This window comes from Nycticebus coucang, chromosome 8 (assembly GCF_027406575.1).
Source record: "Nycticebus coucang isolate mNycCou1 chromosome 8, mNycCou1.pri, whole genome shotgun sequence".
Taxonomy (NCBI): Eukaryota; Metazoa; Chordata; class Mammalia; order Primates; family Lorisidae; genus Nycticebus; species Nycticebus coucang.
Window position 1 is genome coordinate 9,145,850 of NC_069787.1, and position 25,872 is coordinate 9,171,721.

The window sequence follows — 25,872 nt, forward strand, 5'->3', positions numbered from 1 at the left end:
CGTACGACACATAACTTACCTAAAAAAATTTGCTGTTTATCCAAAATTCAGATTGCACTGGGCAGCCTGTGTTTTCTCTGGCGAACTCTTCTAGGGGGCCCCAGCTTCACTGCACTCCCCCATTCTTGGTACAGATGATTGATATTTTCGCAGCTTCTAGATGAGCCCCTGGCCACCCCACCTTCCAACCAGATCCCCACCACTCACCGCCCCACCTCTCTGGCCCCCTTCCCCACTTCCCGGCGCAAGTCTGGCACCTCGGCTGAGAGGTTATATAAAGAGTTCCCACAGTGGCGAGCGGGGCAGGAACTCAGCCTGACTTGGGAAAAGTACAGGTGGTGCATTTAACTCAGTGGAAACCTGGGTCCACACGTGTCAGGTTAGAGGCACGTAGCACCTGTGTCCTCATTCTGCGCCATGCCCACATGTGTCACATGAACAAATGGACACCGCATCTATGTGCCTACAGAGAAACTGCCCAGTGTTCAACTGCACATTTACGTCCACAGTCAAATGCTGTGCCCACAGCTGTGCACCACATCTGCCTGTGTACATGCATGGCTAGATGTCAGGTTTGTGTGTGACTGTGTAACCCTAAGCACTAACCCCCTTGTAATGATTAGAGTTTGGGACCACAGAAAACCCCACCTGGGGCCACAAAGTATGAGAGACTCCTCACACCCTGCACCCCACCCATCAAGAACCATCAACACTGTGACATAGTCTTAGACTCCAGGCCCTGTACACTCTGAATGACAGCCAGCCCGTGAAACCTGTTCTGACTTCCTGAGACTGCACAGACAGACACAGACCACAGGGGATGCCTAGGGCACGGGCTGTTTTCCCACAGAGACATGGTCTCTCTGTCCCAAGTTCATTAAGTGGTTCTTATAGGTGGCTCATGGCCACCCATTTGTCCAGGGGCCTCTGGGCAGCCTCAACACCCACATGCCCATCTCTGGAGGTGTACTGAGGGCCTACCATGTGCTGGTGCAAACAGCCTCCATCAGGAGGTAGTGGGTCAGAGTCCAGAAGGCAGTGGCAACAAAGAGGGGGTCTCGGTTGGTGTTTGGCCAAAACCTGGCACAGGAGAGATGCCCAGTGTTAATGAAGGAAGGACAAGAAGAATAGATGGTTATTGCCAGGTAAACCAAGGAAGGCGGTCAGGAGGTAGTAGTAAATGACACTGGGTCTCTCCAAACTAACTAATAGGTCAACAGGCGGTGGGGGTAGGGGGCAGGCATCCTCACCAGATGAGCCGAGACACATAAAGACAAGGCAGGTATGAATAAGGGTGGCATGGCTGGGGGTGAAGCAGGAGGAATCCTCTGGGACGGCCTCAGAGAGGCCACTTCAAGCCCAGGAACCACATGGTTGCAAAGGTCATGGGGAGCCATGGAAGGTTGTGGAGCAGGGCAGAGATGCCTCAGAGACGACCTTGAGGACAAGCTCCTGGCCTCACATTGCCTGATCTCTTCTGGTGTTCTTTCTCTCCCCATCTGGTTTCTAGTTTCTCTTTCTCCCGCTTCCTTTAGCCACCAGTAGGAGATAGAGGGTCAGAGCGTGTGGTCTCCACACCCGGAGACTCGAGTCTGGGTCTGTCAACTTTTCAGCTCACTTGTAGCCTCCTTGGCCACATCAAGAGAGGTGGTGAGCCGGCCATTGGCAGCTTTCAGGGAAGGAGCTGGGCCCTGCAGGAGCTGACAACCCTTACAAAAGGAAGTGAGAGGTAGCCCCAGGCTGGGTCCAGTCTGTCACCCACCTGCTGTGTGACCTGGACAAGCCTTGGCAGTAGCCCCCTCCTCTCAGAGATGTTAAGGAGGCTCGAAGGTGATGATGTGCCCGGAGCACCTAGCTAGTGGTTCAGCATCCTTCCTCCACTCCTCCCCAGGCCAGGGGTTCTCCCTGCATCCCATCACCAAGGAGGGCTTATAACAGCACAGGGGCTGGGTCCCCCCCTAGAATGTCTGAGTCAGTGGTCCAGGTGAGGCCTGAGAATTTGCATGTCTGCATACCTTCGGGTACATGTGCAAGTCCCCAGGTATTGTTAAAACTGCTGCCCCCAGAGACCACTAAGTTCTCATTGTTAGCTGCTTGCTGCAGTGGTTAGGGACCTCGAGACTCCCAAGGCCCAGGCCATGCCCCAGCCCAATTCAACCAGAGCCTCTAGGCGAGAGCCAGGCAGTAATATTCTTAAAGCTCCCTTGTGATTCTAGTGTGCCACCACCTCAGGAGCTTGTGCCTTGGTGGCAGCTCAGTAACAACAGTGATAGCAGCTCACGTTAATCAAGGCCTTACTGTGCGCCACGTGTTGCTCATTTAACTCTAGGCGGCAGGTGCTGTCATACGTCGCACACAAGAAAATGAAGGCTCAGAGAGGGGAAGTCACCTGCCCAAGGTCACAGAGCTGGGAAGCAGCCACTACAGGTGCACACAAGGCTCCGACTTAGGTCTGATGTCCCATTTCATTGCTGTGTCTTTCCTGCTCTGGCTGGCCCCTAACTGGGGATGGAGCACATGGACCCCCTGCCCCACACAGCCCATGCCACACACCTGCGTGTGCCCACATCTGCACACCCCTGGGCACATATGCATACGCCAGTAGCCTCTCACGTGCCTGCCTTCTGGGTGACTCTCAAGCACTGTCCACTATGAACCCTGTTTCTGGGATGGAGGATATTTATTTTTTGTTATTTTGTTTATTCCTCCCTTCTACCCCTAGTTATTTTTATTTTATTATTTTTGTGTGTGACAGAGTCTCACTCTGTTGTCCTGGGTAGAGTGCTGTGGCATCATCATAGCTCAAAGCAACCTCAAACTTGAGCTTGAGCGATCCTCCTGCCTCAGCCTCCCAAGTAGCTGGAACTATAGGCACCCACCACTATGCCTGGCTAATTTTTCTATTTTTAATAGAAATGGGGTCTCGCTCTTGCTCAGGCTGGTCTTGAACTCTTAAGCTCAGGGGATCCACTCACTTTGGCCTTCCAGAATGCTAGGATTACAGGCATGCGCCCCAGCACCCAGCCCTGTTTCTGTTCTTTAAATATACAGAGCAGTGACATTAACCCACCTGCGTGGCTGTTCCGGGGCAAGCACTCATCATTCATTTCATCGGAAATCTCCTGAGCACCCCAGAGTCACAGGGACCAGGCTGGTGCAAGTCAGGCTTCATGCTTAAGCAAGTGAGGCCACTGTGGGGCGTTCATTCAGAGCAGATGCAGCCTCTCCCTAACCAGATCAGGCCAGAGCAATGAAGGGGTGACCACTGGGCTCTGTGGCAAGAGGCCTGGCTCAGTTCCCTTTACAACGGAAGGACCCTGCACCTCAGTGTACCCGTCCACATGACGGGATGCTCACAGAAGAAGAGCTTTGCTGATTACAAAGCACTGTCTGGGTCTTGGTTCTGTTAGATCCTCAGGTGAGATGGCCGAGGCCCCCCTCTAAAGAGGGTAAGTGATCCACTCACAGTCACATAGCAAGGACAGGTGGATTCAAGTCAGGTCTCCAGATCCAAGTAGGAGTGTGTTGTGGTCATAGTGATGCCTTCTAACACAAACTAAGACAGTGGCAACACAGAGAGAAGTGTCAGGGGTGCACTTTCCAGGCCCAGAGGAGTGATAGTGGTTTACTGTGGGAGTTAGCAATAACAATTGACATCATTGCAGTTCACTGCAGCCTCAAACTCCTGGGCTCACTCCATCCTCCTGCCTCAGCCTCCGCAGTAACTGGGACTACAGGTGCACACCAGCACACCTGGCTAATTTTTTAATATTTTTTGTAGAGACAGGGTCTCAGTATGTTGCTCAGGCTGGTGTCCAATACCTGACCTCAAGCGATCCTTCCACCTCAACCTCCCAAAGTGCTAGGATTACAGGCATGAGCCACCACGCCCAGCCTGCATCTGTCATTTATGAGAGCCAGCACGTGCCAGGCCCTGTTTACATGCACCCCGTTTCTTTTTTTTTTTTTTTTTGTAGAGACAGAGTTTCACTTTATGGCCCTCGGTAGAGTGCCGTGGCCTCATACAGCTCACAGCAACCTCCAACTCCTGGGCTTAAGCCATTCTCTTGCCTCAGCCTCCCGAGTAGCTGGGACTACAGGCGCCCGCCACAACGCCCGGCTATTTTTTGGTTGCAGTTTGGCCGGGGCCGGGTTTGAACCCGCCACCCTCGGTATATGGGGCCGGCGCCTTCTTTTTTTTTTTTTTTTTAATTAAATCATAGCTATGTATATTAATGCAATCATGGGGTACGATGTGCTGGTTTTAATACACAATTTGAAATATTTTCATCAAACTGGTTAACATAGCCTTCCTGGCACTTTCTTTGTTATTGTGTTGAGACATTTATATGCCACATTTGGTAAATTTCACATGTACCCTTGTAAAATGCACCGTAGGTGTGGTCCCACCAATTACTTTCCCCCCACCCATCCTCCTCCCTCCCCTCCCCTCCCTTTCCCCATATTCTTGGGCTATAATTGGGTTATAGCTTTCATATAAAAGCCATAAATTAGTTTCATAGTAGGGCTGAGTACATTGGATACTTTTTCTTCCCTTCTTGAGCTATTTTGCTAAGAAGAATATGTTCCAGCTCCATCCCTGTAAACATGAAAGAGGTAAAGTCTCCATCTTTCTTTAAGGCTGAATAATATCTATTCTCCACATCATATCCATCCTCCATCAACCCCACAAGACACTTGTATCTTCGTCCCCATTTCACAGAAGTAGGAACTGTGGCTCAGAGAGAGACAATGACTAATCCAATGCACCAGCCCTGAGCCATAGAGCTACTGGGATTTAAACCCAGGGCTAAAGTCACCCCAAAAAATGCAGCTGTCACCCACCCATGCAGCCCATCCCATTTTGAGTGGGCCCTGCCCTGCAAACAAGTGACCCATTTCTACTTCCTACCCCTGACAAAAGCCCCCCACCACCACTGCCTCTGCAGCCTGGGTTCCCTTGATGGGGGGCAGTTTGTTTTCTCTGAGCAGCAGATGGAGAATCTGGGGGACACGATTCTTGTTGGTTTTTTCCCCTTGAAATCATTTGCTTTTAGCAGTGGAGAGGTCCACTCAGCCAGACAACACTCCCAATATCAGCAAACTTCAGGGAGTAATGAGCTTGCTCCAGCTCCTGCCAGGGGTGGAAAAAAAATCTCTGAGTGCCCTTGCTAGAAAAAGAAGTGCTCAGCGTCATGGAGGGAGAAGAGGTCAGAGATCATCTGGATGGCCTGGAACACTCACCCTGATAACTCGAGCCCCTCCATGGCCAGCGGCCTCCACTTTTAATGGAGCCCAGACTGTTCATGTGGATGTCCCACACATAGGAAGAGCAGAGCCCTGTCTTGGCTACCAGGGCATAGAAAGTAAGTCATATTTTAAACATCCTCGCTCCTTCACCTTGCCTCTCCATTCTGACCTCCAACTCAGCCCCTGCACCTTTATCTCAGTAGCCCCTCAGTAGCCCCTACCTCATTCTGATTAATTAACTGCATTCTACCTCCAAAGTGGCTCATAAAAGTTTGTCCCACGCTAAAAGATTTTAAATGACCTGAGTTAGGAAATTTAGACAAAGGAAGGGGAAGGAAAATAAGATGAAGATTCACCAGCACAGCACATGCCAGAGAGTCCTCTGGTGCAGTTCCAAGAGATGAACTGAAAATTCAGTGCTGAGCTTCCAAGTAGGCAAGGAGAAGAGGGCAACAAGATGAGTTGCAAGCACTAAAGTCTGCCTTAGAGAACACCCTCACCTTCGCCCCTAAGGCCTGTGTAGTGCTGCTCCTGTGTGGCATGTGAAGAATTCTGCTTCTCTCCAGGCTTTCCTGGCCACTGGGTGGAAAGGGTATAGGAGATGTGTCCTCTTCCTTGGAAACCATCAGACCCCTCTCCTGAGTGGCAAACCAGGGATGTCATCAGCTACTCTGGACTTTTCCAAGCCATTTGGAGGTTGTTCTTCCTTTGCAGACCATTCACACCCTTTCGCCTTATTAACCCTCACTCCTTCTCCTGAGCTCACCTAGTTATAATAACGCGTCTGCCAGGATCTCCTTCCTGATGCCCTGGTCTCCCTTGTCGTGCTGCTTCCAACGTAGAGAACAATGCCTGGCTTACAGCAGTCCTCACTGAAAATGTGTGGATTGGCTGAGTAGATGAATGATTGGCTGCACACCATTTAGTATGATCCTAGGTACTTCCTATACCTTCAAAGGGGCTGATGGGGTGGGGGAAACCCAGGCCTCCCTAAAATAGGAGGATCCTGAGTCCCTGGGAGCCTGGCATCTGGGACAGCCATGGTGGCCACCCAGCCTCTGTGTGAACATTCACCTTCCCTTCTGCCCCAAATAATCCATTCATTTGTTAGAGAGTCCGTTCTTCTCCTAAAGCAGCGGTACTCAACCTGTAGTTGCGACCCCTTTGTAACAATGAAAATACATCCTGCATATCAGATATTTACATTACGACTCATAACAGTAGCAAAATCACAGTTATGAAGTAGCAATGAAAATAATTTTATGGTTGGGGGTCACCACAACATGAGGAACTGAATTAAAGGGTCACAGCATTAGGAGGCATTAGGAAGGTTGAGAACCACTGTTCTAAAGCCAGAACCCCTGTCTTCCTGGTCCCCAGTGCTGTACTTTGGGGCCAGACAAGGCACAGGCTTCCTCTGCCCCTGAGAGGACAGCTGGTGCTCCCTGTGCTCTGAACTTTCCTTAACAGAGCTGATGTGGGGTCGGTGTGTGGGTCAGACAGCTCCCCATCATGAGTTCCAGCTCCCTCGGGTCAGTGAATGTCATGCCAGGCTTCGGGATGTTTATGTGGAACTGGCTGGGTTTGTGATAAATTTCCACTTTTTAAAAACCCAGGAAGACCAAACAAACCTCTCTGATAGCCTGGGGCTGCCGTTAGCAGGAGTCAGAAAGGGCTAAGAAGAGAGAGGAAGGCTTCCGAGCAGAGGAATGGAGCATGCAGGGGCAGAGGCGTGGAGGCTGGGAAACCCAGTTTGTGCTCAGGACAGCAAAATAGAGGTGAACTTTGGGGCAAGGATTTCTCAAATACCCAGGCACAGCAAGTAGCCATCACAACAAGCCATTCCTGTCCAACCAAAGTCCCTCATGCTCTGCCCTGTGGCTTTGTTATTTTATAAAAGTAATAGGACACACCAATTCTGACCCCAGCAGAATCTGGACGAGTGCTGAAGTATTTTTTACCAGAAAGATACAAGACTTTACACACATTCCTCTGTGTATGACTCTCCCCAGCCTGGGAGTTATTTTATTCCCATTTTATTGATGAGAAAACTGAGTCTCTGGGGGATGAAACAAATGGCCTGCGTTCATTCGTAAGTCAATGGTAGAACCAAGACCAAACCCTGCTCCTTACCCAGTGTTCTGTCCTCTGGTTATAATTGTACAGAAAGAAAATTCACATGCGCAAACTCATAACCCCACAGCATCTGCCTGGGCATTTGTGTTTCCAAGTGTCCAGGCCCCCCCGGCTTTGTCCAGTGACATACCATATTAATTTGTCATATGCTAAATGGTGAGATGCTCTTTAATCTAATTGAATCTCTAATGGCTGCTCCTCTCTCACGCCAGCCTCTTGTTATTTCTGCTTCCAAAAATAGGGGTGTTCATTTTCAGCAGGGAGGCAGGGAGACTGTAATATTCAGCTCCCGTGAAGAGCATAATGGGTGGACTGGACAGGGTGAGCTGTCTCACCTGCAGGCCATCAAAACTGCTGTCTTTGGATGCATAGTACCAGAGCCTCCTATCTTCGTCCAGACCAGTCCTTCTTATCACAGGTGGGGAAACTGAGGCACAGACAAGAAAAGCGGCTTGCCTGCAGTCACAAGGCCTTTCTGCAGTGCCTTTCCTCACCTGCACTGACCCCTGCGTATCTTACCAAAATTCTGCCGGTCCAAAGTCTTCCTCTCCCAGAAGGCCTAGATTACTCTGCCATACAGCCTAAAAAAACTGGACAATCGTAATACTGAATCTTACCTGGTACAAGGCACAGTGCTGTGCTCCTTAAATGAGACACCTTGAGGAAGCTTCACCCTGCCCCTAAAAAATAGATACTGTTGCTGCCTGCATTTTACAAATGGGGAAACTGAGGCACAGGAAGGCAAAATCACTTACCCAAAGTCTCTCAGAGCTGGGATTCGAGCCCAGGCCATATGAGTCCAGCCCCAACCCGTGTTCCTGGGGTTTGGTATGCCCAGTGGCAGCATGGCCCACCTTCCGCTGAATGGAAGCGGGTGAGCAGGGTGTCATGGCCACGTCCACCATCTCAGAGGCCCCGTGTGAGCCCACCCTGTCTGCTGTCACAGGACCCAGGATTCCAGCACCTGGCCTGTGGCTCCTCAGGATGACAGAGCCCCCAGGGCTGTGGCCTGACTCCCAGAACTGGAGAACATCCACTTTATATCAACCATTCGCACACCAGAACGTTCAAATCACAGAACCTCAAAAGGTTCAGAGACTCCCTTCTATTTGAATCAATCAAGTGGGGATGACTGGCCCCAGCCTCACCAGCCTTTTTCTTAGCAAAGTCTTTTATTTACACCAAACCTTATGAAAAGCCAAAATGTGAAAACACACCCCAGCAGAACTACTTCAGGGCTTGCAGGGATTCCAGGCTCCCTTGGGGCTCACTCATCCTATTAAACACCAGTGGGATGGAGAAACTAAGGTTCAGAAAAAGGAATTGGCTGGCTAGAGGCAGCAATTTCCCTAACAGTCCAGTGTTGCTGTTCAGACCCCCGTGCTCAGAGGGCCCCACTCCCTTGAACTCTCCCTTCTCCCCTTGTCAAAACCCACTCCCAGGAAAAAGCCTGAAACTCATTCACACCATGGTGCCTGGAACTGACGATGGCTCCCCCCTCCCAGGAAGTCTAAAGGAATTGGAGCTTTTCCTTAAAGGAGTAAAGCTCAATTTGAGGAATTTCAGACAGTGGCTATGGGTAGAAATGGACATGGGTGGAAGGCAAGGAAACTTCCTGCCCTGCAGTCCTGGAGGACCACACCCCTCCCTGCCCACTCCCATCTGTCCTCGTAAAACACAAGTGTGCTGGGGTTTGGCTGGCCTCGGGTGGCAGGATGGGCACTGCCCAGCCGTGGAGGCCATTAGTGCTGTATCTTCTGTAATGACAGCCCAGGCAGACTTGTAACACTCAGACATGCGACCTGTGATCAGTGGGTGGTAGATTCTAAGGCCTCAAGTGCCAGGCCCTGAGGTGCAAGAATCAGACCAGTCCAGGTCAAGGCCTGCTGCCGTTATGGCTGCTCCAGAAGTGAGGGCCCAGGGAAGGGGGAGGCAGTCTGCAGTGGTCCTGAGAGTGGGCTCCCTGGTGCAGAGCGGCTGCTCCCAGCTTGCTGACCAGCATGAGCAAAGGCCGGGCAATGTGACAGGACACCTGTTATGGAAAACAAAATGACACATGAGTGACAAGGGGTGCCACAAGGCATCATCAGAGGAAGCACAAAAGCCCAGGGAGGCACCAGCCTCCGAAGGGCCCAGTACACAGTGGGTGGGGGGAGCGTCCCCACTGGAGGCGCCTCTGTCCTGGTCATACACCTGAATTTCCTCCGTGAAAAGTTCTGCTTACCAGGCCCCTCATCTAAGGGACAGATACACCTTGGGATTGCCAGTCATTGTCATCTATACCTTGGTACCAATGAGTGTAAGAGGAGGGGACATACAGACAGGCAGACAGTGGCCACTGAAGGGGCAGGGAAGGGCGTGGGCAGCCATGGTGTGGCAGGAGGAAGACAGATGCTGCCAAGGACGCACCAGGCTCGGCTGGGAGCCACGTAGTGGCTGAGAACACAAATCGAGAGTCAGATCAGGAGGTCGGAGGGCCCAGCGGGAAACTTGGGCTTGATTCTGTAACTGAGGAGCCTCCCAAGGCTGTTGTGCAGGGGTGTGAGTCTGGAAGAATTACCTGAAAGTGAAGAGATGGTGGGTTGGAAGCGGGCCCTTCCTTATGGCCTCGTCTGAGCCCTGCATGGTGCAGGGTGCACCCAGCTGTACCTCACTCCCTCCCCAGAGCAATGTGACTGCTGGCCCACCAGGCGTGGCTCTGGGTATCCTGTACACGCACTCACAGCACGGTCAGCTCCGGCGGCGGGATGCCGTGTCTGTCTCACTGGCTGCTCTGTTCCAGTGACTGCAACAGTGCTGGACACTTGTAGGTGCTCAGTAAATGCTTATGGAACACCTGCCTTGCCTCCTGTGGTGTCATGCCCACCCCAGGCGCTCAGGTACGATCACCCATTACAGAAGAGGATTCCAATGTTCAGAGGGCCACGGCCATCAGGCTGGGACTCGAATGCAGGCAGACACTTTCAGGGCTATTCCCCCGAGGGTGTTCCCTCTGTAATGCAAAGAGGGAAGAGGGGCACCCAGGCCAGGTGGGTGTAGTGCTGTGTGTTTGCTTTCTGTGGCTGCCACAGCAAATGACACACACTGGAGTTCTAAATCAGGGTGTCCGCAGGGCCACCTCCCCTTGAAGACCCTAGGGAAGGATCCCTCCTTGCCTCGTCCAGTCTCGGACGGCTCCCTTGGCTTATAACTGCCTCACCCCAACCTCTGCCTCCAGTTTTCCATGGCTGTCTTCCCGTGTATCTGTGTCTCTGGTAGGAAAACTTGTCGCTGGACTCACAAAGAATGCAGGGCCATCTCCTCTCAAGATCCTTGACTTAATTGCATCAGCAAAGGCCTTTCCCAAAAGAGGCTGCACTCACATGTTCCAGGGGTTAGGATGTGGAGGTATCTTTCAGGGGCAGGCACAGATGTTGGCCCCTGGGCCAGGTGCCTGCAAGCTTCCTGCTCTGCTTCATCCCCTCGCTGGCCCTAGAGGCCTGAGAAGGCCCCTGCGACCCTCCAGCCCCCAAGCCAACCTTTCTGCCCTCTGTCCACAGGTTTGCCAGGCACGGCTCCAGACCTGGAAAAGAGAAAGCAGATTTTTGGGCAAAACTTTATACCTCCAAAGAAGCCAAAAACCTTTATGCAGCTTGTGTGGGAGGCACTGCAGGACGTGACGCTCATCATCCTGGAGATCGCCGCCATCATCTCCCTGGGGCTGTCCTTCTACCACCCGCCCGGCGAGAGTAACGAAGGTGAGACGGGCCAGACCCACTCATTGGCTGCTGCATCCACACTGCAATGAGCTGGGGGCTCACAGCCACCAGTCCTCCCAGGGGAGGAAACCGGGGCCCCGAGGGCAGCCACAGCGGAACCAGGCCCCCAGCTAGAGCATCCAGGCCCCGGCGTTCCCAGGCGTGAGATGCAGGGCTCACTTGGACCACGTAATAATCCATGAGCATCTGCTGAGCACTTAACAGCGTGCCAAGCTCTAGGCTGAAACGTCAGCCTAACAACCCCATGAGGAAAGGGTAATTACGCCCATTGTAAAGAGGAGGAAACTGGGAGACTTCCAACTTGGCTCTTTGCCTTTGCCAGAAGCTCTGGTGCTTTTTTCTCCTTCCGTATTCCTTTCTTAATAAATCCTATCCTACCACTGATGTGTGGTCCGTGGGTTCATTCTTCAAATTCCCAAGACCAAGGACCCACTGAAGAAAGAGATGGGAGCAGTGACAGTTTCAAAACACTTTTCATAACTTAAAAACGTAAGGTCATGGTGCGTTTCATAAAATGTCTGAGTCATTTATAAAATGTAACAATGCTTCAGCTATTTAAATTGTTTAGAAAATCGTCTTTCTCAAAAAATACGATTTTTGCCTTTTAAATCTTCTAATTATCAATTTGGCCAAGTAAATAACTTTATAGTAGACTGTGATCCTATTTGGTTGAAAAGTAGTTTTTAGAAGGTAAGAAAAATTAAACAGAAAGGAAAATAATAGTGTATTTTAAAAAGATCTTATGGAATATAAATTTTGTCCTGAAACAGGTTGGTTATTTAAGAAAAATGAAAAACAGGACAGAAAGTTTAATGTATGAGTAGACCGTCCGTATGAGTTGAATAAAACTCACGAAAGGAAATTTGTGAAGGAATTTGTATGTAATCCAGTTGGTTATGATTTATAAAATTTAGTTACCTGTTTCCCTTTAATTTAAAAATCACACTACAAAAAAAAATTTTTTTAAAGATGAGAAAACCAAGGTACAGAAAAGTGGGTTTGCTTGCTTGCGTTCCCCAGCTAATAAAGAATCCTCGGATTAAAAAAAAAAAAAAAGAATCGGTGGCACCTGTGGCTCAGTCGGTGGGGCGCTGGCCCCATATACCGAGGGTGGCGGGTTCAAACCTGGCCCCGGCCAAACTGCAACTAAAAAATAGCCGGGCGTTGTGGCGGGCACCTGTAGTCCCAGCTACTCGGGAGGCTGAGGCAAGAGAATCGCTTAAGCCCAGGAGTTGGAGGTTGCTGTGAGCTGTGTGAGGCCATTGTACTCTACCGAGGGCCATAAAGTGAGACTCTGTCTCTACAAAAAAAATAAAAATAAAAGAATCCTCGGATTTTTACGGGGAAGCTTGTTAAAAAACATTGATGTCAGACCCCTCTCTGAGAGAGTCTGGTTCTGTGGGACCCCTGGATGGCTGGATTTTAATGAATACACAGGTAAAGGTGACCCTGACCTCTGCCCAGGCTGAGCCTGAGAGTCTCCCCTTTCACCCTGAGGACAGAGCCCCTGAACCGCTCACCCTATGGGCTGCAGACACACTCTCTGAGTTGAGGGTACATCAGCTCCTTGCACCAAGCTCCCCCAGCGGGCCCACCCTCTGAGGGACCCTCCAAAGGTGAGCACCTCCCCAGGACCCAAGTGCCTTGCCCCCCAAGACATGCAACAGCAAAAAGCTTCACAACAAAGGCAGAGGTCTTTGCACCTGGTATTCCAGGACAGGGGTCAGCAAACTACTGTTCACAGACCAAGTCTCACCAGGAGATGAGTGATTTTTATGTTTGTAAATGATTTTTAAAAATACCAAAAGAGTAATATGACATGCGGATGTGATACGTAATTCATGTTTCATTGCCTAAAAATAAAGTTCTGTTGGCGCACTCCCACTTCTCATCCACGCTGCCTGTGGCTGCTGTCACATGGAAGTCAGGGTGAGAAGAGAGAGAACCACGTGGCCAAAAGGCCTGAAAATCTTCCCTGACTGGCCTTTTTCAGAAGTTTGCCGACCTCTGTCCTGAAGAGAAGGATGGGAGGCTTTGCCTAATGTAAACCTCCCTCCCTCCCTCTCCCCTCTCCTCTCCTTCCAATCCCTCCCCCCCCTCCCTCCTCCTCTCTCTCTGGAAAGAGAATTAAAATGACTAATAGCAGAGCCTCTGAAGTCAGACACCCCGGGTTAAAATCCTGTCTCCATCACTCCCTAGCTAGGTGACATTAAACAAGTCGCTTTCCTTCTCTGATCCTCTGATCCTCAGCTCCCTGCCAAATGGGGCACGTGATCCTACCTCAAAGGATTACTGTGAGGAGAGCTGAAGGGTCCCATGGCCAGAGCTGACCCTCAGGAGATGCTGCTGGGTGCTGGACCTGCTACTGCCGTGGGTGCAGTGGCCCCACACTCCCTCCTCTGGCCTTCATCTCAGATCCCACTCTCTGTGCTTCACATGAGAAGGCCTCTTGGTCCCTGTGCACCTTGCTCCCTTTCATGTCCTGACCCCAGGCTTGTTTCCAGGTAACATACACACTTGTGGCACTGATGCTGGACACATTTTCCTACATTCAAAGTCTCAGTCTTGAGGGGGCGTCCCAAAATCTGTCCTGGATTCTCAATGGAGATACTGCTCCGTAGGCCGAAGAAGCACCAACCTACCCACCCAGGCAGGGTCCCAAAGCAAACCCACTCTTCCCAAAGTCAGCACTTAGGACTCCTATGGGAAAAACTTGACCTCCGCCTGCTCATCCTGAGCACCTGCTAAGGGGTAGGCTTTACCAACTCCATGACTGCTTTCCTTTACAGTGGCCAAATCTCTCAAACCTCCCTTAATGCGTGTTCCTTTAAATTAAAAATAAACACATAATTAGCATATTACAAAAGCCCTGAAAGGTTTCTGTACAGAAAGTCTAAAATGCAGCTAAGTACAAAAAATAAAAACAAAATCGTTCATAATCCTACCACCCAGAGGGAACCCATTGCTAAGCTAAGGTGTATGGACCCCAAATAAATATATACATGTACAGCACACCAGATAAATGCATAAATAGGATCATGTGACATATACGGCTTTGTTATTAGGTTGTTCGATAATCCACCTGTTTAATTAATAGAATTTTATAACTACTATTGTGATTATGAACCTACAATCCCTAATTAATGTGCTACATAAATAGATCATTATTTATTTGCTATTCTGGCAAGCAAATAAAAAGTTACGCATAGGAAATAACCATTATGGGCCTCATTTTCTCAAACAAGAAGGTAGTCTCTGATGTCCCTTGAACATCTGTTGCCCTGCCCCCTCTCAAACTGAAGTTGCCCAAGAAACTGGATAACCAAATCCATTAAGCCAACTACCTCAATTTCGTGCATAATACTACTAAGCTGATTTTTTTTTCTGCATGTCATCTTACAATAGAGGGTGTAAAGACATAAGAGGGACATATCTCAAAAGATGAGGTCGAATAGAAAGCCAGAGAGAGAAAGAATGGAAGTAAATAAGCCAGAACTAATTGCTACCAGGATCGAGATTTAAATTTGACTCGAGTTTCCTGGCAACCAAGGCAAAAAGGGAATAAAGATGCTTTGCATAGTTCAAGTTATCAACAAGGAGGAAAAACGTTAATTCTTCAGGAAGATGACATTTCTCCTGACATTGAATTCTGGATGAACTTTCACATAGGAGCTTATAAAAGATGCATAATTGGCAGCCTTTTTTGCAGTAGTTTTATAGCAAATACAGATGAAGATTGTGCTTGGCTACTTGAATAAGCCTTAACAAAGCTAAGGGAGCAACACAAATGCACAATAATGATAATAATCCTACTTAATACATATAGCTGCCACTGGTTGAGAGCTATTATGGCAGGAGTCCATTTAATCCTTGCTCCTCTCAGCACCCCTGTAGGTAGGTGCTCTGATTATGCAGGAAACCAAGGCTCTGAAATAGTAAGTGGCCTGCTAAGGTCACCCAGCTAGTAAGTGGCAGAACCATGACTCAGACCGAGGCGTTCTGGTTCCTCATTCCTCTCCCTCAGCTGTGCTTCCTCTGGGAGGGACAGGACTCAGTCAGCCCAGATAAGTGACCTCGTGTGACCCAGTTCAGTATAAGATTAGAACTCAGGTGGTGGACGGGCAGTGGGAACACGGACCAAGCTCCTCATGTATTCCAGGAGACACCTCCCCACAGACCCCCTGCCCCCGACAGGTGACTGCAGCACTTCCATCTTAGAAATGTGGAAACTGAGGCCCAAAGAGGGGAAGGGCTTGCCTAAGGTCGCAAAGCATGTAGATGTTGGGACTAGATGGTAAACCCTACCCTGCCATTGCTCCTCTCTGCTTCTGGCTGAGGCCTGAGCTCAGATCCGCCCAGGTCGGAGTCAGCTGCACATCCTCCAGCCCCACAAGAGAAAAACAGTTCCTGGGCTTGGTGACTATACTTATTTCTTCTCCCTCGAGCCCTTGCCGCACCCTGAGCTCTGAGCTCTGAACCTTCCAGGTTGTCAGGAACCCCTGGCCCCAGTTAGACTCAGGCTTGATCTGTCCCCAGTCCCCCTCAAGGGCAAGAAAATCCCCACAATTCCAGAGTCTCTGGGGCAAATGTTGGTTTCACTAAGGAAGGTGGCAGGGAAAGTTATTGAGCCTCTCAACTCCCTTTTGTCCACCCAGTTACTGAGGGGCCAGACATAACTGGGCCTCTGTTTCGGGCTGGCACTTCAGGGTCTCATGGAGCCCCTACACCCTCTTTATAGACCAGGAGCCCTTGGCCCAACATCCCCAGCAGAGCCTTCCCTGGGCAGCAGTGTTGAAATTGTGCCATTGCTGCAACAGCAATGGGGGTTCTATTTGAAATCATGAAATGCGCCCCGTCTCCCTTTGACACCAGCTGCCGCCTCCTGGGAGCAGCAGAAGCCAATGGTCAGAAGCTGGTCTCAGGGTCAACTCTGCCTGTCTGACCCCAGACCACAGGCCAGCCCTCCCATGTTCCAGCCTCAGTGTCTTTATCCATAAAATGGGGTTTCTAGTAACGCCTACCCTGCAGAGCCTTGTGAGGATGGGACAAAACAACGCAAAGTGCTTAGCACAGCGCCCATTAGCACAGAGCCCTGTGCCCAGGAAGCAGGTGTCACTACCCGTGTGCCCAGCCCTCCTCCTCTGTGGGGCAGCCACATGATTTTCAACACCCCACACTTCTGGCATCCTCTGGGGCAAAGCAGAGGTGGACAGCGTGAGCACGTGTCATACCGTGAACACGAGTCATACCGGCTGTGCACACGGCGGACATGGGAGCTTCTGTGGAAGGAGCAACACTGGCCTATCTGCACAAGGAAGGAACGGGGGGCAGGGCAGGAGGAGGAAGGAGAGAGGAAGAGAGAGGGAGGGAAGGGCATCATTTATAACCCAGCCCTGCAGGGAAGGTGGAGACACTCCACCGCCAGCTCCCACTCAGTCCCCACAGGTGCATGAGTTCATCCAGTCATATTAGTCACCTGCCATTCTCTTCCATGCCGCTGGCAGCCCCAGCCCCAGCCCCAGCGCACGGCATCCCCACCCCCGCCCCATTGTGCAGGTGAGGAAACTGGAGCTCCACAACGGTGGGGACTGGCCTAGAGTTGTGGCCTGTGACTTCAAGCCAGGCCTTGGGCTTCCCTTATTGGGGACAATCTCAAAGAGACAGACATGCATCTGGACTCATTTCTAGCATCAGGTTTGGGGTCAGGCAAAGAATCCAACAAGATGGCGGAATAGAGAGTCTGGCCTGCCCCCCACCCCCAGGCATGCCCTCCTAAAGAGGAGGCCTGTTTTTAGCAGATGAAAAATGTGGAGCTTGGGCCCCAGAGGGCTGTGGGTTCAAATCCAGACCAATGAGCTCATGGAAGGGCTAGGATTGGCATACCTGATGCTCTCCACTCCCTACCAGGGACAGCTGTCTAGGGAGTGCCAGCAGGGTGGCCAACACATAGTGAGTGCTTAGAAAAATGTTTAGGGGGTGGCGCCTGTGGCTCAGTGGGTAAGGCGCCAGCCCCATATACTGAGGGTGGTGGGTTCAAACCCAGCCCTGGCCAAATTACAACAACAACAACAAAAAAAATGTTTATGGCTCAGCCAGGCATAGGAGTTCATGCCTATAATCCCAGAACTTTGAGAAGTCAAGGCAGGAGGATAGCTTGAGATCAAGAGTTCAAGACCAGCCTGAGCAACATAGTGAGACCCCATTTCTACATTAAAGAAAAAAAAAAAAAATTAGCTGGGTGGCACCTGTGGCTCAGTGAGTAGGGCGCCAGCCCCCATATATCGAGGGTGGTGGCCAAACCCGGCTCCGGCCAAACTGCAACAACAACAACAAAAAAAAAAAATAGCCAGGTGTTGTGGCGGGTACCTGGAGTCCCAGCTACTTGGGAGGCTGAGGCCTAAGCCCAAGAGCCTGGAGGTTGCTGTGAGCTGTGATGCCATAGCACTCTACCGGGTGACAAAGTGGGACTCTGTCTCTAAAAAATAAATAAATAAATAAATAAATAAAATAAAAATAAATTTTTAAAAATTAAAAAATAATTAGCCAGGTATGATGGCACACACCTATAGTCCCAACTACTCAGCAGGCTGAGGCAAGAGAATCACTTAAGCCCAGGAGCTCAAGGTTGCCGTGAGCTATGATGATGCCATGGTACTCGATTAGCCAGGGTAACAGAGCAAGACTATCTCAAAAATATATATATTTTTTTTTTTAATTAGTTTGGCATGGTGGTGCATGCCTGTAGTCCCAGCTACAGGGAGGCTGACTCAGGAAGCTCACTTGAGCCCAGGAGTTTGAGGTTGCTATGAGCTATGATGATGCCACTGCGCTCTAGTAGCTGGGACAACAAAGCAAGAGACTCTGTCTCAAAAAAAAAAAAAAAAGAAGAAGAAGAAGAAAGAAAAGGAAGGAAGAGAGGGAGGGAGGGAGTAAAGGTTTGTGACTTGACCAGTTTTAGGAAGCTCTTGTTGAATGCCAGACCCTGGTAACCACCTAGAAGGCAAAATCCTCAAGCAGAGTGAGGTCCAGAAAGGCCAAGTGAGTTCTCAAAGGTCAGACAGGGACAGTCCACACCCTATACAGCCCCTGGTCCAGGGAGAGTAGCTGGAGTTCCCTGGACCCTGTGGCCACTCCAGGTCCTATCCCTGCCCTAGTCCAAGGCGACCCATGAGGAGACATCAGGAAGCCCCTCTGACTCCCCTCTTCCTTCCCTTTCCTCTTTCCTTTCACATAATTACACTGGGGCAACAGGAGCTGTTCCCAGAGTCCACAGCTCCCTGGTGGCTGAAGGCCTAATCCAGTGATCTGCACACCCACTTTATAGCTATCCAAGGTACATGTGACCACCAGACAGTTCTCAGAAGGAGAAAAAAGCTAATTGGCTTTTGCTGGCAAGTGAATGCCCTCCCACCCCAGAAGAATCCTTGGTATTGAATCAGCAAGGGCAGCGGGCAGTGCTGGGAGTTGGAACAGGGTGCAAATCCTCCTCAGCCACCATGCCCTTGGCTTCCAGAGGCCAGTTCAAAGAGAGGAGCTCATGAAATGGGGAGAGGACCAACATTTATCATGTATTCATCACATGCCAGTCCCTTGGCTCACAAAATCCCTTGCTTTATCCCACTTTACAGCTGTAACTGAGGCTCAGAGAGTCCAAGTCACCTCCCTAAGGTCACACAGCAGAGCTTAGATTTGAAGCTAGGTCTTTCTAATTCCAGAGCCCAATTCTATTGTCTTGTCTCTAAGTGATCAAATGCTCCAGTAACTACCCAAACAGGGGCCCCACTGAGGAAGGGAAAGTAACAGCTTTCCCATTTACAAAGCACATAACAAGGAGCAGGAGAAAACAGAAATCCTATAAAAGGAACCACTGGAGTCTGTTTCTCAGATCACTCCTTCCTCCCACCCTCTCCTAAGCCCCATGATAACACATTTCCATATACTCTGTTCCTGCTGGGCAAGGTTCACCTGTTTCCCAGTCTTGGGTTCTTCTCTCCACCGGTGTCATATGCAGGGGCACAGTGCCCTAGTTCCTCTCTGGTCCCATTGTCATGTGTTAGTTACTAAAATCCAGCTGGACTTCCGTTTGTACTGTGGGACCCAGGACTCCATAGAGACAGGCCGTGGGACGAAGTGTGGTAAGGCACCCAGACACTGGGGACCAAGCCGCCACGGCTTAGCTGAGCTTTACCCGTGTGCTCAGAGCAGCAGGGGTCTCACGTGAAGGCTCTCGCAGTGCTTCCAACCACCTTGCGAGGGAGCGCCTATTATTATTCCCATTTTGCAGAGGAGAAAACCAAGACCGAGGCACAGTGGTTAAATAGCTAGCTAGCTCCTGGGTACACGGCAATTAAGTAGCACAGCTGGGATTTGAACTTGGGGCTGGCCCCATGTCAGTTATCATTAGTTTGATTATTACTACCATTATCACCAAGGCTGGTCCTTTTAACATTTAAATTTACTAGAAAAGTCTAAAACTCCCAAAGGGAGAGAAAGTGGCTTTGAGAACTCCACATGATGACATTGTTTACCAGTATACAGACCTGGAATTTTCCAGTATCACATGCTGCTGGCCCACAGTGATTCTGTGCCTTTTCAAGTTTAGTCCCGCCAGCTGAGCCCCAACCCTCTCAGGAGGAGTCAGATGCCACCAAACATTCCCCAGGTACCACTTAGCTTTTTTGTCATGTTGCTTCTTATCCCTGGCTTTCCAGAAGCTTCTGTTGGGGTCTCTTGAAACTGCTATTCTCTTTTCCTTGAGACTGAATTAGACTTCAGATGGTTGGCTGTGGGTCTTTGGCAAATGTGGCAGAGGGAGACCCTGGGCGCAGAGGTCGTGGCTAGGCCAGATCTGTGTCAGATGCCAGGCCTGGATTTAAACCCCTTGATCTGCTGTGTGACCTCAGGTGAGTCACTACTCCTCTCTGAATCACTTTCCTTCTCTCAATCAGTTTGAGGATTCAAGTGGATACGTAGCACACAGAGGGTTTGCACATTGCCTAGTCCCCTGCCAAGTCCCCTGCCCAGGCCCCTTCCCAGGCCTCATGGAAGACAACCACTCTGAGCTTTCCAGGGATGGATGGTCAGATGCTGCCCATGGATATGTGGGCTCCTCCAACCCCAGTGGAAACAAAGGCCTGGGCTCATCCTGGCTGCTGCACCACACCTCTCTGGGCCTCTGTAAACAGTTTAATACCTCTCACTCTCAGGATCCTTGGAAGGGTAGGGGAGAGGCTGAGAAGGGCCGTGCTCAACACCTCACTAGCAGGACCTACCTGCCTTTGGGTCTGAGGTTTCAGATCAGATGTGCCTGATGTTTTTCTTTTTTTCCTGATGTTTTTCTTTTTCTGTTCACCCTGCAGGCCTGGAAGACCCAGAGAGTTTAGGGGTCCAAACTGGGAGGTTCAATGGTGCAAGGGTGTGGGATGCAAGGTCATTGTATGCCAGAAAAGCGGCCTGCAGCTCGATGTCCTGCTCCTTGCTATGGAGTGTGGCTTGGGGCTCACTCCTCAGCTCACGTCCAACAAGGCCTGAGTTAGAACGTCCTGCATGCTGAGCACTGGCCAAGTTTTCACCTCCCTCTCCCTGGGCCCAGGTAGGGGGTCTCAATGATTCCTATTTTGCAGATGAGGCCACTGAAGCTTAGGTGGGGGCAGGCTGTGACTTACATGGGATCACACGGGGGCAGCAGCAGTATTAGAACAAGTTCTTTTGATGACAGGTCTCAGGCTGTGGCTCCTGCTCCCAGCCCTGCTACCTGGAGACCTGCCTCATGGTCACAGGGAGAACAGAAAGAAAGAACATCAGCAAAAATGCACATGAGATCCCAAAGCATGTGCTACGCTGGTTGCCTTCATTCTGTGAGAAACCTCACTTTCTCTCTTCTCATCAGTTAGAGAAAATTTTTTTTCTTTTCTCATTAAGTAAGAGAAATTCTCTCTCCTTTTTATCTCCTCTGTGCCCAGTCCGTGTTGGAGACTCCATGGACTTCCTCATTAAATTCCGGCCCACACAATACGTCCCCAAGACAAAGAATATTCTTCTCATTTTGCAGATGAGAAGACTGAGCTTCAATAGAGGTGGAGTCATTTGCCCAAGATCTCACAGCTGGAGCAAAGGCAGGAATCCAAGTGGCTAAGATAGTGGGTTCCGCAGCCAGTTGCCTGGGTTCACATCCTAGCCCCCTGCTTGCCTTTCCTGGCTTAGGCAAGTCACTCAGACTCTCTGAGAAGCCTCAGCTTCCATGTCTGTGAAATGAGCAGCATGAATATCCTGGGAGATGATCTGTGTGAGACACTTTGCACAGGGCCTGGCACCCAGACACACTGAATAAATGGCTTATTATCATCAGAGTATTGGCATTTGTTACTTGGAAGGGCTGGGCTTTGAATCTGGGCCTGCAAGGCCTCTCCCATCTGGCCAGCCCTCATGCTGCCTGCTTCCTTCTGCTGTTGCAGGATGCGCGACGGCCCAGGGTGGAGCAGAAGATGAAGGAGAGGCAGAGGCAGGTTGGATCGAGGGGGCTGCCATTCTCCTCTCGGTCATCTGCGTGGTCCTGGTCACGGCCTTCAATGACTGGAGCAAAGAGAAACAGTTCCGGGGCCTGCAGAGCCGCATCGAGCAGGAGCAGAAGTTCACTGTGGTCCGGGCTGGCCAGGTCGTCCAGATCCCTGTGGCTGAGATTGTGGTCGGGGACATTGCCCAAGTCAAATATGGTAAGTGTCTCAGGCTCAGAGCCAGAATCTAGAGCTAGAGTCTGGACAGAGGGAGAATAGAACAGGCAGATACAGAGATTTGTCCAGGGAAGGGGGTGGATTCCTAAAGGCTGATCCCAAGTCACAATATCTTCTGAAATCCCTTAGGAAGGAGAAGGGCATTTCCTGGAGGAGGCAAGATCCCATAATCCATTTAAATCAGAAATGGCAGGTGGCGCCTGTGGCTCAGTGAGTAGGGCACCAGCCCCATATACCAACGGTGGTGGGTTCGAAACTGGCCCCAGCCAAACTGCAACAAAAAAATAGCTGGGCATTGTGGCAGGTGCCTGTAGTCCCAGCTAATCAGGAGACTGGGGCAAGAAAATCACCTAAGCCCAAGAGCTGGAGGTTGCTGTGAGCTGTGATGCCACAACACTCTACCAAGGGCAACAAAGTAAGACTCTGACTCTAAAAAAATAAAATAAATAAATAAACAAATAAATAAATAAATCAGAAATGGCAAATACATGGGACATGTGCCACAACTCTCCAAACTGCTACCCCTAGCAGACATTACTAATCAATCACAGCACAAAGCCTGGCTACAGCCTGAGATGCCTTCTCAACACAACATTCTAAGGACCATGAATCCTCAGAATATGTTTATGAGGTTAAATCTGTTTTCCATCCCTGATGTGGCTGTTGAGGAGGTGTTAGAGGGAGTAGAAGTAGATGGGTGAACATTCTGGGCCTATGCTACTGCCATGGAGAAAGTAGACCGCTGGTTTGGACCGGATATGCCCTGGGTAAGTAGAGGCAGGAGATAGAGAAGAGATTGGATGCACCTCCTCTCTCAGCTCTAGAGGGCTTAACTTTCCTTGATAAGACAGACTGGTCCCTTCCAAAAGAATTTCCCCAAAACTTGGATGAATTGAAGGTGTCAAAAAGAAAGGAAAAAAAAGAATTTCCCTAAACTGTAACAGAAATTAGAGAAAAACAAATCATTGAGTAAACTAGGCTTCATATCCAAGCCAAGCCAAGAGAGTAAAGTACATGTCCACTTGAGCTAGAGTTGCTGTGGGGCCCAACCTCAGCCCTCTAGGCCTTGTACCCTTCACCACGCTCCAGTTTTACACTGCCTTCTGGCCTTCAACGGACGCCATCTTGGTGCCGATACCCTGGGAGCTGTAGACATCTGTTCCTCGATGGTGAACCTTCCTTCATAATCACAACTTTAGGAGAAAGTTCATCCTCTCCAGCCACCTGACACCTGCTGACTCCCCACCCTTCCTCCCACCAGGCGACCTCCTCCCTGCCGACGGCCTCTTCATCCAGGGCAATGACCTTAAGATCGATGAAAGCTCCCTGACTGGGGAATCTGACCAGGTGCGCAAGTCCGTGGACAAGGACCCCATGCTGCTGTCAGGTGAGCTGCAGCCAATGGTGGGCACACTACCATTGCTGGTTCCCGCCCAGCATGGAGGGGAACGCCTGTGTTTCCCCTTCATGAGGCTGAATAATCACAGACTTTGATGCTTGGCTCTGGGATCTTGGCCAGCTCAGCCCCTAATGGGAAAACATCCCTTTTCCCCAAACATACAGCAACACACCAGGCCCAGGGATACGGCAGTGAAGAAACTAGACAAAAAGCCCTGCCCTCATGCACTAACCTTGCAGTGTCTTAATTTACTGGAGCCCCTTCTGATCAGGGATGTGAAAGAATCAAGTAACAGTCATTTTGAACACCTACTGTGTGCCAGGCACTAGGCCAGGTACTATGGCTGCAGCAGTGAATGAGGAAGACAAGGCCCCAGCCCGAGAAGCCTGCAGTTGGGTGAGGCAAGAGGCAAGGTAAAAATTCCAGAAGGGACAGGAGTCTGGAGAAAACAAACAGGGCAGTGGGGCTGGGAGGGCAGGGAGGCCACAAGGTATGGGAAAGTATGGATGATGAGAGGGGCTGGCCCATGACTGTCCAGGGAAGAGCATGCCAGGCAGCCAGGGTAACAAGGCCACAGTCCCAGAGGCAGGACCAGACGGGGAGTCAAGCAAAATGGAGAGAGTAGAAAGGCCAGATGTTAGGCCTCATGGGCCATGCTTGGAGTTTGGTAATTATTCCTAGTGTGTTAGAGACTCTCCTGAATGGTTTGAGCTGATAACATTTACATTAAAAGTTCACTCTGGCTCCCACAGCTGGTGAGAGAAAAGGTGTGGAGACCTTGCAAGAGTGACCCTTCCAGCAGGGGTCACCCTTCCCACAGGGACACCCAAAAGGCCTTACCGTCCAGCGGTGCTTAGCAAACATCCTCCAGAAAGCTGCTTGGGGCCAGGCCTCAGGCCGAGCCCTGGGACTCCCTACTGCAACTATGACTCAGACCTAGCCCCTGCCCATGGGAGCCCCAGCCTGCATGGGAGCAGATCTACAGACAGCTAGTGCCACAGTGGAGGTGGGAGGAAGATGTTGTGAGGAAGCCAAGAGGGAGCAAAGCTCCCCAGAGGAGGTAGTGCTAAATTGGGTTTTAAAGGATGAGTAGGAGCTTGCTGAGTCCAGAAAGCACCCTCCTGGCAGAGGCAACCATGTGCAAAGGCACAGAGATCTAAAGGTATGTGGAGTGTCATGTTAAAACAGAAGGAAATATCAGCAAGTCTTCTGAGTAGATGTTAGAGAGGAATGGAATCAAGGATGAAGCACTTACTTATCCAGAATTTACTCAGTCAACATCTATTAAGCACCCATTATGTGCCAGTGGTTAAGGAAACAAACAAGGTCTCTGCTGTCCTGGAGCTTAGAATCTAGTAAAGGAGAATCTGGTAAGGAATAAGCAAGCAGATGTGTGAGAACATTTCAGAAAGTAAGTCAGAGGGAGACGTGGTACCGTTTGTTGTGCAAGATATACAGACCCAGAGGAAGAGGACAGGGATCTTAGCTGGTCAGGGGAGGGCTGTCTGAGATGGTCCTATTTGACCTAAACCAGAACAATGAGAAGAAAGAGCATTCCACACAGAAGGACAGCAAGTGCAAAGGCCCTGGGGTCTGATGGAGAGATCATGGAACCCTCAGAATGCCCTCTTGGAACACAGAACCACAGGGAAGCTCTGTAAATGGTCATGGCCCTGTGGCCCTGGTTGATGTGGTTGACGGGCACTCATCCTTGGGAGAAGTGACTGGGTGAGTCGTGTAGATCTGTGGAAGCCCAGGATAGCCTGAGTGTATGGGTGGTGAAGGCTCCAGGCAGTTTGCAGAAGGGGAAGGAGGGAAGGATGCTGGCAGGAGACTGGAGAGAGAACATGGTCAGAATCACTGGCCCTACAGTATCCAACCAGCCAAGGCAGCAGGCACAGGTGCAGAGACCCTGGAAATGACCTGGGTGGGCAGAGAGGGAGAGAAAACAGTCTAGGGTGAGTCACAGGGCAGCAGGTCTCTGGGCAGAGACAGCAGGGCCCAAAGGGCTCAGAGGTGCCAAGGATAACCAATGCTACAGACAGAGGACAGGAGCAGAGGATTGCTCAGGGCCGGAAACAGAAGAGAGAGAGGCGGAGGTTCTGGGGCTCCGTGAGTACCTCTCTGGCCCCATGTCCCTTCATCTGTCAAGGAGAAGCCCACGTAACTGGGGAGGGACCGCAGATGTCTCCAAAGCAGACAGAAGTCCCAGAAGACCAAGGGATCCTATGGGAAAGCCAAGGCCTGAAAAACAATGCAGAAGGGAGGGAGCTCACCCCTCCATGGAGAAGGAAAAGGGGACAGGGACATTCTGAGCCTCAGTGGGACTTCCAGTGAGTCCCGTGACATCCAGGCCAGGGGGTCAGCGTTGACCCTTGGCAGGATTCCCAGTCAGCTCAGGAGTGGTGGTTTGCCAACCATGGGACAAGAAAAGGCAACCACAAGAAGCCAGCATGGGCACCCTGAGCCCAAGTTGAACCAGCAGCCTTTGTCTCAATCTATATGACTGTCGGGAAGTCCAGCTAGATAGAGTAGGCCTGGGGCCTCTGATGTCAGGGGACATCAGCCAATGCCTTGAGATGTCTTTGTGAGCAAAGAG

At 50.6% G+C, this 25,872-nt stretch overlaps 1 protein-coding gene across 9 annotated transcripts in view; it reads left to right on the forward strand.

The window, feature by feature from the left end:
• Positions 1-25,872, forward strand: part of ATP2B2 (ATPase plasma membrane Ca2+ transporting 2) — a 373,264-nt gene that overhangs the window by 278,913 nt on the left and 68,479 nt on the right. For all 9 annotated transcript variants that reach the window (XM_053600589.1, XM_053600581.1, XM_053600583.1 and 6 more), the window contains 3 exons: positions 10,926-11,123; positions 21,599-21,856; positions 23,136-23,261. In XM_053600589.1, coding sequence (XP_053456564.1) covers positions 10,926-11,123; positions 21,599-21,856; positions 23,136-23,261 — 582 coding nt within the window. The remainder of the gene's footprint in view (positions 1-10,925; positions 11,124-21,598; positions 21,857-23,135; positions 23,262-25,872) is intronic.